The 15,037-nt window shown below is 54.7% G+C and overlaps 1 protein-coding gene across 5 annotated transcripts in view; it reads left to right on the forward strand.

The window, feature by feature from the left end:
* Nucleotides 1-15,037, forward strand: part of BCORL1 (BCL6 corepressor like 1) — a 203,831-nt gene that overhangs the window by 119,307 nt on the left and 69,487 nt on the right. For all 5 annotated transcript variants that reach the window (XM_068249975.1, XM_068249976.1, XM_068249974.1 and 2 more), the window contains one exon: nt 792-930. In XM_068249975.1, the coding sequence (XP_068106076.1) occupies nt 792-930 (139 nt within the window). The remainder of the gene's footprint in view (nt 1-791; nt 931-15,037) is intronic.

Genomic DNA, 15,037 nt, shown 5'->3' on the forward strand with positions numbered 1-15,037 from the left:
GCATAGGGGGTCTCAGGACGGGCGATCCCCTCTGTAGACTAGGCATAGGGGGGTCTCAGGACGGGGAATCCCCTCTATAGACTAGGCATAGGGGGTCTCAGGACGGGCGATCCCCTCTGTAGACTAGGCATAGGGGGTCTCAGGACGGGGAATCCCCTCTGTAGACTAGGCATAGGGGGTCTCAGGACGGGGAATCCCCTCTGTAGACTTGGCATAGGGGGTCTCAGGACAGGGAATTCCCTCTGTAGACTAGGCATAGGGGGTCTCAGGACAGGGAATCCCCTCTGTAGACTTGGCATAGGGGGGGTCTCAGGACAGGGAATTCCCTCTGTAGACTAGGCATAGGGGGGGTCTCGGGACAGGGAATCCCCTCTGTAGACTAGACATAGGGGGTCTCAGGACAGGGAATCCCCTCTGTAGACTAGGCATAGGGGGTCTCAGGACGGGGAATCCCCTCTGTAGACTAGGCATAGGGGGTCTCAGGACGGGGAATCCCCTCTGTAGACTTGGCATAGGGGGTCTCAGGACAGGGAATTCCCTCTGTAAACTAGGCATAGGGGGTCTCAGGACGGGGAATCCCCTCTGTAGACTTGGAATAGGGGGGGTCTCAGGACAGGGAATCCCCTCTGTAGACTAGGCATAGGGGGTCTCAGGACAGGGAATCCCCTCTGTAGACTAGGCATAGGGGGGTCTTGGGACAGGGAATCCCCTAAGTGTTTCCTCTTTGGTTGGATGACCTACTCTGCGGAAGTCAGGCTGCTGTGCATTGACTCCTGTTATTTCTGTTTCAGTGGAAAAGGTCGGCCTCTCCCAGTCCAGACAAGAAACAAGCGAAGGCGGCCAAGGCCAGGAAAGAGGTGACGGTCGGCCGGATGCGGAGACGGCGGAGGAGGATAAAGACCGAGCCGATAGACCCCGAGCTGGATCTCGGTAAGACTGGTACAGACCTTGATAAAAGCTAATAATATAATAATGTAGAGCTGCTTTACAGATCAGACCTTTATACTACACATGGTGACATTTCTAGGTATTTTTGGACCCTCATCTTGTCCCTAGCCACGCCTCCTTATAACAGGCCACGCCCCTTACCTCTCCTTCGCACAGCATCATTGTCTTTCTGCCGGGAACAGGGGAGGAGCTGGAGCGTGACCGTTCCTGATCTTGTCACACCTGTGTTCTTAGCCATGCCCACCTCATCCCAGGCCACGCCCCTTACCTCTCCTCCCTACAGCGCCATTGTATCTCAGCCGGGAATGATAGGGGAGGAGCTGGAAAATGAACATTCCTTATCTTGTCACACCTGTGTTCTTAGCCATGCCCCTCTCATCTCAGGCCACGCCCTTTACCTCTCCTCCCCACAGCGCCATTGTCTCTCAGCCAGGAAAAATAGGGCAGGAGCGAGGGGGTGGAGGTTGGGGTGGATGAGGTAGCAGGGATTGGAGATTGGGGTGGATGAGGTAGCAGGGATTGGAGGTTGGGGTGGATGAGGTAGCAGGGATTGGAGGTTGGGGTGGATGAGGTAGCAGGGATTGGAGATTGGGGTGGATGAGGTAGCAGGGATTGGAGGTTGGGGTGGAGGAGGTAGCAGGGATTGGAGGTTGGGGTGGAGGAGGTAGCAGGGATTGGAGGTTGGGGTGGAGGAGGTAGCAGGGATTGGAGGTTGGGGTGGAGGAGGTAGCAGGGATTGGAGGTTGGGGTGGATGAGGTAGCAGGGAGTGGAGGTTGGGGTGGATGAGGTAGCAGGGATTGGAGATTGGGGTGGATGAGGTAGCAGGGATTGGAGGTTGGGGTGGATGAGGTAGCAGGGAGTGGAGGTTGGGGTGGATGAGGTAGCAGGGATTGGAGGTTGGGGTGGATGAGGTAGCAGGGATTGGAGGTTGGGGTGGAGGAGGTAGCAGGGATTGGAGGTTGGGGTGGAGGAGGTAGCAGGGATTGGAGGTTGGGGTGGATGAGGTAGCAGGGAGTGGAGGTTGGGGTGGATGAGGTAGCAGGGATTGGAGATTGGGGTGGATGAGGTAGCAGGGATTGGAGGTTGGGGTGGATGAGGTAGCAGGGAGTGGAGGTTGGGGTGGAGGAGGTAGCAGGGATTGGAGGTTGGGGTGGAGGAGGTAGCAGGGATTGGAGGTTGGGGTGGAGGAGGTAGCAGGGATTGGAGGATGGTGTGGATGAGGTAGCAGGGATTGGAGGTTGGGGTACTCGTGGTAGCAGGGACTGGATGTTGGGGTGGATGGCGTAGGGTGGAGGCGAGATGTGGTGGATGGGTCATTAGGTGGAGGAGGAGGTGGGGGTAGATTTAGTATAATGCAGTGTAGAGTCAGGAGGAAGTGGCTGGAGTAATTTTCGGTCAGATGTCTGCTGTTTCTTAGGTTGTAGCTCCACAGTTTGTCGTTGATCTGTAGCTGGTAATTGGAGCACCAGTAACCTGAATTCTACCCAACCCCCCTTCCCTGGTGTGCGTGATGTTGATTGGCCGGGGCGTGTTCAGTCACGATGTGTTTATGGTTAATGGGCTGCAGATTTCGCTTCCTCGCCGTCTCTCTCTTTAGTCATCGCAGTCCGTAGGCTGGCTGAGAGCCACTGTGGAAAATAATGACAATTCGTTCCATGAATAGCTGGTTCAGAGCGGGAGGAGGGCAGGCGGGGAAAACACACATGGGGAAAATCGCTTTAACATGCTAATGAGGACGTAGGAGAGTCGCCCATTCAGAAGCTTCTGTCCATGCGCTTTATAGATCTGCTTTACCCAAAACTCAGGTGGCAACTTTGGGCAGACTGTGGACTTTCACTCATGAAGCAGGTGTGAGGTGACAAGTCCTCGTCTGCAGCAGCCACACAGCAACACAATTCTACAAATCTGGATATTGTTGGAAATGGGTGGCGGATCTGTGGAGACCTGGCCTGATAAGGTTCTGGGGTTGTAACAAGAGCCTGCTGGTGCTGATAGACGTGTATGGATTATATGGAGGTCCTACTCATTCACATAGACCTGTGTGGATGATATTGAGGACCTGTTGGTGCCCATAGACCTCAATGGATTATATTGAAGTTCTGCTGGCACCCATACACCTGTATAGATGATATGGAGGTCCTGTTGATACCTGTCGACCTGTATGGATGATATTGAGGTCCTGCTGTTGCCTGTAGACCAGTAAGGATGATCTTGAGGACCTGCTGCTACCCATAGACCTGTATAGATGATATTGAGGTCCTGCTGATACACATAGACCTGTATGGATGATACTGAGGTCTTGCTGATACACGTAGACCTGTATGGATGATATTGAGTTCCTTCTGATACACACAGACCTGCATGGACGATATGGAGGTCCTGCTGATACACGTAGACCTGTATGGAAGATGTTGAGGTCCTGCTGGTGCCCATACACCTGTATGGATAATGTTGAGGACCTGCTGACAATCATAGTTGCAGTAATATTACACTGTTTGATATCTTTTATTTACAAGTGGCACCATATGCCGGTGAGTTGTACAGTGAATAATTGGGTGGAAATAACAGACTCACATATATTATAAGTCCAGAGAAAAGGATCTGTCTAACCAGGACCACAGAAACCACCAAATTCTGCATCAGTTATGTATGCAGACGGAAGGAGCAGAATTTGTCATCCTCTAACTTATATCCTCAGATGTCCATGTCCCCAGGCTTACCCTCTGGCTGCACATAGCTCCTCCCCTGCCACACACCAGACACACCCACCACCTCACTGCAGTGGTGACACACCAACCACCTCACTGCAGTGGCCATACACCAGACACGCCCACCACCTCACTGCAGTGGTCACACACCAGACACGCCCACCACCTCACTGCAGTGGTCACACACCAGACACGCCCACCACCTCACTGCAGTGGTCACACACCAGACACACCCACCACCTCACTGCAGTGGTCACACACAGACACACCCACCACCTCACTGCAGTGGTCATACACCAGACACACCCACCACCTCACTGCAGTGGTCACACACCAGACACTCCCACCACCTCACTGCAGTGGTCATACACCAGACACAACCACCACCTCACTGCAGTGGTCATACGCCAGACATGCCCACCACCTCATTGCAGTGGTCACACACCAGACATACCCAACACCACACTGCAGTGGTCACACACCAGACACACCCACCACCTCACTGCAGTGGTCACACACCAGACACTCCCACCACCTCACTGCAGTGGTCATACGCCAGACACAACCACCACCTCACTGCAGTGGTCATACACCAGACGCAACCACCACCTCACTGCAGTGGTCATACACCAGACACAACCACCACCTCACTGCAGTGGTCATACGCCAGACATGCCCACCACCTCACTGCAGTGGTCACACACCAGACATACCCAACACCACACTGCAGTGGTCACACACCAGACACACCCACCACCTCACTGCAGTGGTCATACACCAGACACCCACCACCTCACTGCAGTGGCCACACACCAGACACCCACCACCTCACTGCAGTGGCCACACACCAGACACACCCACCACCTCACTGCTGTGGTCATACACCAGACACACCCACCACCTCACTGCTGTGGTTATACACCAGACACACTACCTCAATGCAGTGGTCACACACCAGACACACTCACCACCTCACTGCAATGGTCATACACCAGACACACCCACCTCCTCACTGCAGTGGTCACTAACCAGACACACCACCACCTCACTGCACTGGTCATACACCAGACACAACCACCACCTCACTGCAGTGGTCATACACCAGACACACCCACTTCCTCACTGCAGTGGTCATACACCAGACACACTCACCACCTCACTGCAATGGTCATACACCAGACACACCCACCTCCTCACTGCAGTGGTCACTAACCAGACACACCACCACCTCACTGCACTGGTCATACACCAGACACAACCACCACCTCACTGCAGTGGTCATACACCAGACACACCCACTTCCTCACTGCAGTGGTCATACACCAGACACACCCACCACCTCACTGCAGTGGTCATACACCAGACACAACACCTCACTGCAGTGGTCACACACCAGACACACCCACCACCTCACTGCAGTGGTCACACACCAGACACACCCACCACATCACTGCAGTGGTCACACACCAGACACACCCACCACCTCACTGCAGTGGTCACACGCCAGACACACCCACCACCTCACTGTAGTGGTCACACACCAGACACACCCACCACCCCACTGCAGTGGTCACACACCACACACCCACCACCCCACTGCAGTGGTCACACACCAGACACACCAACCACCTCACTGCAGTGGTCACACAAAAGACACACCCACCACCTCACTGCAGTGGTCACACACCAGACACACCCACCACCTCACTGCAGTGGTGACACACCAGACACACCCACCACCTCACTGCAGTGGTCATACACCAGACACACCCACCATCTAACTGCAGTGGTCATACACCACACACACCCACCATCTCACCGCAGTGGTCATACACCAGACACACCCACCTCACTGCAGTGGTCTTACACCAGACACACCCACCACATCACTGCAGTGGTCACACACCAGACACACCACCTCACTGCAGTGGTCACACACCAGATACACCCACCACCTCACTGCAGTGGTCACACACCAGACACACCCACCACCTCACTGCAGTGGTCACACACCAGACACACCCACCACCTCACTGTAGTGGTCACACACCAGACACACCCACCACCCCACTGCAGTGGTCACACACCACACACCCACCACCCCACTGCAGTGGTCACACACCAGACACACCAACCACCTCACTGCAGTGGTCACACAAAAGACACACCCACCACCTCACTGCAGTGGTCACACACCAGACACACCCACCACCTCACTGCAGTGGTGACACACCAGACACACCCACCACCTCACTGCAGTGGTCATACACCAGACACACCCACCATCTCACTGCAGTGGTCATACACCACACACACCCACCATCTCACCGCAGTGGTCATACACCAGACACACCCACCTCACTGCAGTGGTCTTACACCAGACACACCCACCACATCACTGCAGTGGTCACACACCAGACACACCACCTCACTGCAGTGGTCACACACCAGATACACCCACCACCTCACTGCAGTGGTCACACACCAGACACACCCACCACCTCACTGCAGTGGTCACACACCAGACACACCCATCACCTCACTGCAGTGGTCACACACCAGACACACCCACCACCTCACTGCAGTGGCCACACACCAGACACACCCACCACCTCACTGCAGTGGTGACACACCAGACACACCCACCACCTCACTGCAGTGGTGACACACCAGACACACCCACCACCTCACTGCAGTGGTCACACACCAGACACACCCACCACCTCTCTGCAGTGGTCACACACCAGACACACCCTTCACCTCACTGCAGTGGTCACACACCAGACACACCCACCACATCACTGCAGTGGTCACACACCAGACACTCCCACCACCTCACTGCAGTGGTCATACGCCAGACACAACCACCACCTCACTGCAGTGGTCATACACCAGACACAACCACCACCTCACTGCAGTGGTCATACACCAGACACAACCACCACCTCACTGCAGTGGTCACACACCAGACACACCCACCACCTCACTGCAGTGGTGACACACCAGACACACCCACCACCTCACTGCAGTGGTCACTAACCAGACACACCCACCACCTCACTGCAGTGGTCACACACCAGACACACCCTTCACCTCACTGCAGTGGTCACACACCAGACACACCACCTCACTGCAGTGGTCACACACCAGACACACCCTTCACCTCACTGCAGTGGTCACACACCAGACACACCACCTCACTGCAGTGGTGACATAGGACACACCCACCGCCTTCTGTACAGAGTCAGTCCTGCAGTGTTGCTGAGGGATTTGATACTATTCTGGCATCTCCCATCTGGTGTGTATGAGCCATACAATGTACATTGTACAATCTGTATCTCTAAGGATAATAAGACAGCAGAATGTGTGGGCTCTGCCTGAGAGAATTGCTTCATAAAATCACACGAAGCTCTGTTTGCAGGAGAAGAAAATACTCCATTATAAGCCAGGGAGGAAAGTGCGGAAATATGCATCACAGTAACTGAAATAACAAGTTCAAACTGCCCCCTAGTGGTGATACTGAGCACTGCAGCTACTCCCTGTACATTCCCTGCATGGGTCAGCATCTGATCTCCCCAATCCTAATCTGCAGAGCTACAGCTGCCCCCTAGTGGTGATACTGAGCACTGCAGCTACTCCCTGTACATTCCCTGCATGGCTCAGCATCTGATCTCCCCAATCCTAATCTGCGGAGCTACAGCTGCCCCCTAGTGGTGATACTGAGCACTGCAGCCACTCCCTGTACATTCCCTGCATGGGTCAGCATCTGATCTCCCCAATCCTAATCTGCAGAGCTACAGCTGCCCCCTAGTGGTGATACTGAGCACTGCAGCTACTCCCTGTACATCCCCTGCATGGGTCAGCATCTGACTACCCCAATCCTAATCTGCAGGGCTACAGCTGCCCCCTAGTGGTGATACTGAGCACTGCAGCTACTCCCTGTACATTCCCTGCATGGCTCAGCATCTGACTACCCCAATCCTAATCTGCAGGGCTACAGCTGCCCCCTAGTGGTGATACTGAGCACTGCAGCTACTCCCTGTACATTCCCTGCATGGCTCAGCATCTGACTACCCCAATCCTAATCTGCAGAGCTACAGCTGCCCCCTAGTGGTGATACTGAGCACTGCAGCCACTCCCTGTACATTCCCTGCATGGGTCAGCATCTGATCTCCCCAATCCTAATCTGCAGAGCTACAGCTGCCCCCTAGTGGTGATACTGAGCACAGCAGCTACTCCCTGTACATTCCCTGCATGGCTCAGCATCTGATCTCCCCCAATCCTAATCTGCAGAGCTACAGCTGCCCCCTAGTGGTTATACTGAGCACTGCAGCCACTCCCTGTACATTCCCTGCATGGGTCAGCATCTGATCTCCCCAATCCTAATCTGCAGGGCTACAGCTGCCCCCTAGTGGTGATACTGAGCACTGCAGCTACTCCCTGTACATTCCCTGCATGGGTCAGCATCTGAGTACCCCAATCCTAATCTGCAGAGCTACAGCTGCCCCCTAGTGGTGATACTGAGCACTGCAGCTACTCCCTGTACATCCCCTGCATGGGTCAGCATCTGACTACCCCAATCCTAATCTGCAGGGCTACAGCTGCCCCCTAGTGGTGATACTGAGCACTGCAGCTACTCCCTGTACATTCCCTGCATGGGTCAGCATCTGATCTCCCCAATCCTAATCTGCAGAGCTACAGCTGCCCCCTAGTGGTGATACTGAGCACTGCAGCTACTCCCTGTACATTCCCTGCATGGGTCAGCATCTGATCTCCCCAATCCTAATCTGCAGAGCTACAGCTGCCCCCTAGTGGTGATACTGAGCACAGCAGCCACTCCCTGTACATCCCCTGCATGGGTCAGCATCTGATCTCCCCAATCCTAATCTGCAGAGCTACAGCTGCCCCCTAGGGGTGATACTGAGCACTGCAGCCACTCCCTGTACATTCCCTGCATGGGTCAGCATCTGATCTCCCCAATCCTAATCTGCAGGGCTACAGCTGCCCCCTAGTGGTGATACTGAGCACTGCAGCTACTCCCTGTACATTCCCTGCATGGCTCAGCATCTGATCTCCCCAATCCTAATCTGCGGAGCTACAGCTGCCCCCTAGTGGTGATACTGAGCACTGCAGCCACTCCCTGTACATTCCCTGCATGGCTCAGCATCTGACTACCCCAATCCTAATCTGCAGAGCTACAGCTGCCCCCTAGTGGTGATACTGAGCACAGCAGCCACTCCCTGTACATCCCCTGCATGGGTCAGCATCTGACTACCCCAATCCTAATCTGCAGAGCTACAGCTGCCCCCTAGTGGTGATACTGAGCACTGCAGCTACTCCCTGTACATTCCCTGCATGGGTCAGCATCTGACTACCCCAATCCTAATCTGCAGAGCTACAGCTGCCCCCTAGTGGTGATACTGAGCACTGCAGCTACTCCCTGTACATTCCCTGCATGGGTCAGCATCTGATCTCCCCAATCCTAATCTGCAGGGCTACAGCTGCCCCCTAGTGGTGATACTGAGCACTGCAGCTACTCCCTGTACATTCCCTGCATGGGTCAGCATCTGATCTCCCCAATCCTAATCTGCAGGGCTACAGCTGCCCCCTAGTGGTGATACTGAGCACTGCAGCCACTCCCTGTACATTCCCTGCATGGGTCAGCATCTGATCTCCCCAATCCTAATCTGCGGAGCTACAGCTGCCCCCTAGTGGTGATACTGAGCACTGCAGCTACTCCCTGTACATCCCCTGCATGGGTCAGCATCTGACTACCCCAATCCTAATCTGCAGAGCTACAGCTGCCCCCTAGTGGTGATACTGAGCACTGCAGCCACTCCCTGTACATTCCCTGCATGGGTCAGCATCTGATCTCTCCAATCCTAATCTGCAGAGCTACAGCTGCCCCCTAGTGGTGATACTGAGCACAGCAGCTACTCCCTGTACATTCCCTGCATGGGTCAGCATCTGATCTCCCCAATCCTAATCTGCAGAGCTACAGCTGCCCCCTAGTGGTGATACTGAGCACTGCAGCTACTCCCTGTACATTCCCTGCATGGGTCAGCATCTGATCTCCCCAATCCTAATCTGCAGAGCTACAGCTGCCCCCTAGTGGTGATACTGAGCACTGCAGCTACTCCCTGTACATTCCCTGCATGGGTCAGCATCTGATCTCCCCAATCCTAATCTGCAGAGCTACAGCTGCCCCCTAGTGGTGATACTGAGCACTGCAGCCTGCTACTCCCTGTACATTCCCTGCATGGGTCAGCATCTGATCTCCCCAATCCTAATCTGCAGAGCTACAGCTGCCCCCTAGTGGTGATACTGAGCACAGCAGCCACTCCCTGTACATCCCCTGCATGGGTCAGCATCTGATCTCCCCAATCCTAATCTGCGGGGCTACAGCTGCCCCCTAGTGGTGATACTGAGCACTGCAGCCACTCCCTGTACATTCCCTGCATGGGTCAGCATCTGACTACCCCAATCCTAATCTGCAGAGCTACAGCTGCCCCCTAGTGGTGATACTGAGCACTGCAGCCACTCCCTGTACATCCCCTGCATGGGTCAGCATCTGATCTCCCCAATCCTAATCTGCAGAGCTACAGCTGCCCCCTAGTGGTGATACTGAGCACAGCAGCTACTCCCTGTACATTCCCTGCATGGGTCAGCATCTGATCTCCCCAATCCTAATCTGCAGAGCTACAGCTGCCCCCTAGTGGTGATACTGAGCACTGCAGCCACTCCCTGTACATTCCCTGCATGGGTCAGCATCTGATCTCCCCAATCCTAATCTGCAGAGCTACAGCTGCCCCCTAGTGGTGATACTGAGCACTGCAGCCACTCCCTGTACATTCCCTGCATGGGTCAGCATCTGATCTCCCCAATCCTAATCTGCAGAGCTACAGCTGCCCCCTAGTGGTGATACTGAGCACTGCAGCTACTCCCTGTACATCCCCTGCATGGGTCAGCATCTGACTACCCCAATCCTAATCTGCAGGGCTACAGCTGCCCCCTAGTGGTGATACTGAGCACTGCAGCTACTCCCTGTACATTCCCTGCATGGCTCAGCATCTGATCACCCCAATCCTAATCTGCACAGCTACAGCTGCCCCCTAGTGGTGATACTGAGCACTGCAGCCACTCCCTGTACATTCCCTGCATGGCTCAGCATCTGATCACCCCAATCCTAATCTGCACAGCTACAGCTGCCCCCTAGTGGTGATACTGAGCACTGCAGCCACTCCCTGTACATCCCCTGCATGGGTCAGCATCTGACTACCCCAATCCTAATCTGCAGAGCTACAGCTGCCCCCTAGTGGTGATACTGAGCACTGCAGCTACTCCCTGTACATCCCCTGCATGGGTCAGGATCTGACTACCCCAATCCTAATCTGCAGAACTACAGCTGCCCCCTAGTGGTGATACTGAGCACAGCAGCTACTCCCTGTACATTCTCTGCATGGGTCAGCATCTGATCTCCCCAATCCTAATCTGCAGAGCTACAGCTGCCCCCTAGTGGTGATACTGAGCACTGCAGCCACTCCCTGTACATTCCCTGCATGGGTCAGCATCTGATCTCCCCAATCCTAATCTGCAGAGCTACAGCTGCCCCCTAGTGGTGATACTGAGCACTGCAGCCACTCCCTGTACATTCCCTGCATGGCTCAGCATCTGACTACCCCAATCCTAATCTGCAGGGCTACAGCTGCCCCCTAGTGGTGATACTGAGCACTGCAGCTACTCCCTGTACATTCCCTGCATGGCTCAGCATCTGACTACCCCAATCCTAATCTGCAGAGCTACAGCTGCCCCCTAGTGGTGATACTGAGCACTGCAGCCACTCCCTGTACATTCCCTGCATGGGTCAGCATCTGATCTCCCCAATCCTAATCTGCAGAGCTACAGCTGCCCCCTAGTGGTGATACTGAGCACAGCAGCTACTCCCTGTACATTCCCTGCATGGCTCAGCATCTGATCTCCCCCAATCCTAATCTGCAGAGCTACAGCTGCCCCCTAGTGGTGATACTGAGCACTGCAGCCACTCCCTGTACATTCCCTGCATGGCTCAGCATCTGACTACCCCAATCCTAATCTGCAGAGCTACAGCTGCCCCCTAGTGGTGATACTGAGCACTGCAGCTACTCCCTGTACATCCCCTGCATGGGTCAGCATCTGATCTCCCCAATCCTAATCTGCGGAGCTACAGCTGCCCCCTAGTGGTGATACTGAGCACAGCAGCTACTCCCTGTACATTCCCTGCATGGGTCAGCATCTGATCTCCCCAATCCTAATCTGCGGAGCTACAGCTGCCCCCTAGTGGTGATACTGAGCACTGCAGCTACTCCCTGTACATTCCCTGCATGGCTCAGCATCTGATCACCCCAATCCTAATCTGCACAGCTACAGCTGCCCCCTAGTGGTGATACTGAGCACTGCAGCCACTCCCTGTACATTCCCTGCATGGCTCAGCATCTGATCACCCCAATCCTAATCTGCACAGCTACAGCTGCCCCCTAGTGGTGATACTGAGCACTGCAGCCACTCCCTGTACATCCCCTGCATGGGTCAGCATCTGACTACCCCAATCCTAATCTGCAGAGCTACAGCTGCCCCCTAGTGGTGATACTGAGCACTGCAGCTACTCCCTGTACATCCCCTGCATGGGTCAGGATCTGACTACCCCAATCCTAATCTGCAGAACTACAGCTGCCCCCTAGTGGTGATACTGAGCACAGCAGCTACTCCCTGTACATTCCCTGCATGGCTCAGCATCTGAGTACCCCAATCCTAATCTGCAGTGCTACAGCTGCCCCCTAGTGGTGACACTGAGCACTGCAGCCACTCCCTGTACATTCCCTGCATGGCTCAGCATCTGAGTACCCCAATCCTAATCTGCAGAGCTACAGCTGCCCCCTAGTGGTGATACTGAGCACTGCAGCTACTCCCTGTACATTCCCTGCATGGGTCAGCATCTGATCTCCCCAATCCTAATCTGCAGAGCTACAGCTGCCCCCTAGTGGTGATACTGAGCACTGCAGCTACTCCCTGTACATTCCCTGCATGGGTCAGCATCTGACTACCCCAATCCTAATCTGCGGAGCTACAGCTGCCCCCTAGTGGTGATACTGAGCACAGCAGCTACTCCCTGTACATTCCCTGCATGGCTCAGCATCTGAGTACCCCAATCCTAATCTGCAGTGCTACAGCTGCCCCCTAGTGGTGATACTGAGCACTGCAGCTACTCCCTGTACATTCCCTGCATGGGTCAGCATCTGACTACCCCAATCCTAATCTGCAGAGCTACAGCTGCCCCCTAGTGGTGATACTGAGCACGGCAGCTACTCCCTGTACATTCCCTGCATGGGTCAGCATCTGATCTCCCCAATCCTAATCTGCAGAGCTACAGCTGCCCCCTAGTGGTGATACTGAGCACTGCAGCTACTCCCTGTACATTCCCTGCATGGGTCAGCATCTGACTACCCCAATCCTAATCTGCAGAGTTACAGCTGCCCCCTAGTGGTGATACTTAGCACTGCAGCTACTCCCTGTACATTCCCTGCATGGGTCAGCATCTGACTACCCCAATCCTAATCTGCAGAGTTACAGCTGCCCCCTAGTGGTGATACTGAGCACTGCAGCTACTCCCTGTACATCCCCTGCATGGGTCAGCATCTGACTACCCCAATCCTAATCTGCAGAGCTACAGCTGCCCCCTAGTGGTGATACTGAGCACTGCAGCCTGCCACTCCCTGTACATTCCCTGCATGGCTAAGCATCTGATCTCCCCAATCCTAATCTGCAGAGCTACAGCTGCCCCCTAGTGGTGATACTGAGCACTGCAGCCTGCCACTCCCTGTACATTCCCTGCATGGCTCAGCATCTGATCTCCCCAATCCTAATCTGCAGAGCTACAGCTGCCCCCTAGTGGTGATACTGAGCACTGCAGCTACTCCCTGTACATTCCCTGCATGGGTCAGCATCTGATCTCCCCAATCCTAATCTGCAGAGCTACAGCTGCCCCCTAGTGGTGATACTGAGCACTGCAGCCTGCTACTCCCTGTACATTCCCTGCATGGCTCAGCATCTGATCTCCCCAATCCTAATCTGCAAGGCTACAGCTGCCCCCTAGTGGTGATACTGAGCACTGCAGCTACTCCCTGTACATTCCCTGCATGGGTCAGCATCTGATCTCCCCAATCCTAATCTGCAGTGCTACAGCTGCCCCCTAGTGGTGATACTGAGCACTGCAGCTACTCCCTGTACATTCCCTACATGGGTCAGCATCTGAGCTCCCCAATCCTAATCTGCAGAGCTACAGCTGCCCCCTAGTGGTGATACTGAGCACAGCAGCTACTCCCTGTACATTCCCTGCATGGGTCAGCATCTGATCTCCCCAATCCTAATCTGCAGAGCTACAGCTGCCCCCTAGTGGTGATACTGAGCACAGCAGCCACTCCCTGTACATCCCCTGCATGGGTCAGCATCTGATCTCCCCAATTCTAATCTGCAGAGCTGCAGCTGCCCCCTAGTGGTGATACTGAGCACTGCAGCTACTCCCTGTACATTCCCTGCATGGGTCAGCATCTGATCTCCCCAATCCTAATCTGCAGAGCTACAGCTGCCCCCTAGTGGTGATACTGAGCACTGCAGCTACTCCCTGTACATTCCCTGCATGGCTCAGCATCTGATTACCCCAATCCTAATCTGCAGAGCTACAGCTGCCCCCTAGTGGTGATTCTGAGCACTGCAGCCACTCCCTGTACATTCACTGCATGGCTCAGCATCTGACTACCCCAATCCTAATCTGCAGAGCTACAGCTGCCCCCTAGTGGTGATACTGAGCACAGCAGCTACTCCCTGTACATCCCCTGCATGGGTCAGCATCTGATCTCCCCAATCCTAATCTGCAGAGCTACAGCTGCCCCCTAGTGGTAATACTGAGCACTGCAGCTACTCCCTGTACATTCCCTGCATGGGTCAGCATCTGATCTCCCCAATCCTAATCTGCGGAGCTACAGCTGCCCCCTAGTGGTGATACTGAGCACTGCAGCTACTCCCTGTACATTCCCTACATGGGTCAGCATCTGAGCTCCCCAATCCTAATCTGCAGAGCTACAGCTGACCCCTAGTGGTGATACTGAGCACTGCAGCTACTCCCTGTACATTCCCTGCATGGGTCAGCATCTGATCTCCCCAATTCTAATCTGCAGAGCTGCAGCTGCCCCCTAGTGGTGATACTGAGCACAGCAGCTACTCCCTGTACATCCCCTGCATGGGTCAGCATCTGATCTCCCCAATTCTAATCTGCAGAGCTGCAGCTGCCCCCTAGTGGTGATACTGAGCACTGCAGCTACTCCCTGTACATTCCCTGCATGGGTCT

Source organism: Hyperolius riggenbachi, chromosome 8, assembly GCF_040937935.1.
Source record: "Hyperolius riggenbachi isolate aHypRig1 chromosome 8, aHypRig1.pri, whole genome shotgun sequence".
Lineage (NCBI taxonomy): Eukaryota > Metazoa > Chordata > Amphibia > Anura > Hyperoliidae > Hyperolius > Hyperolius riggenbachi.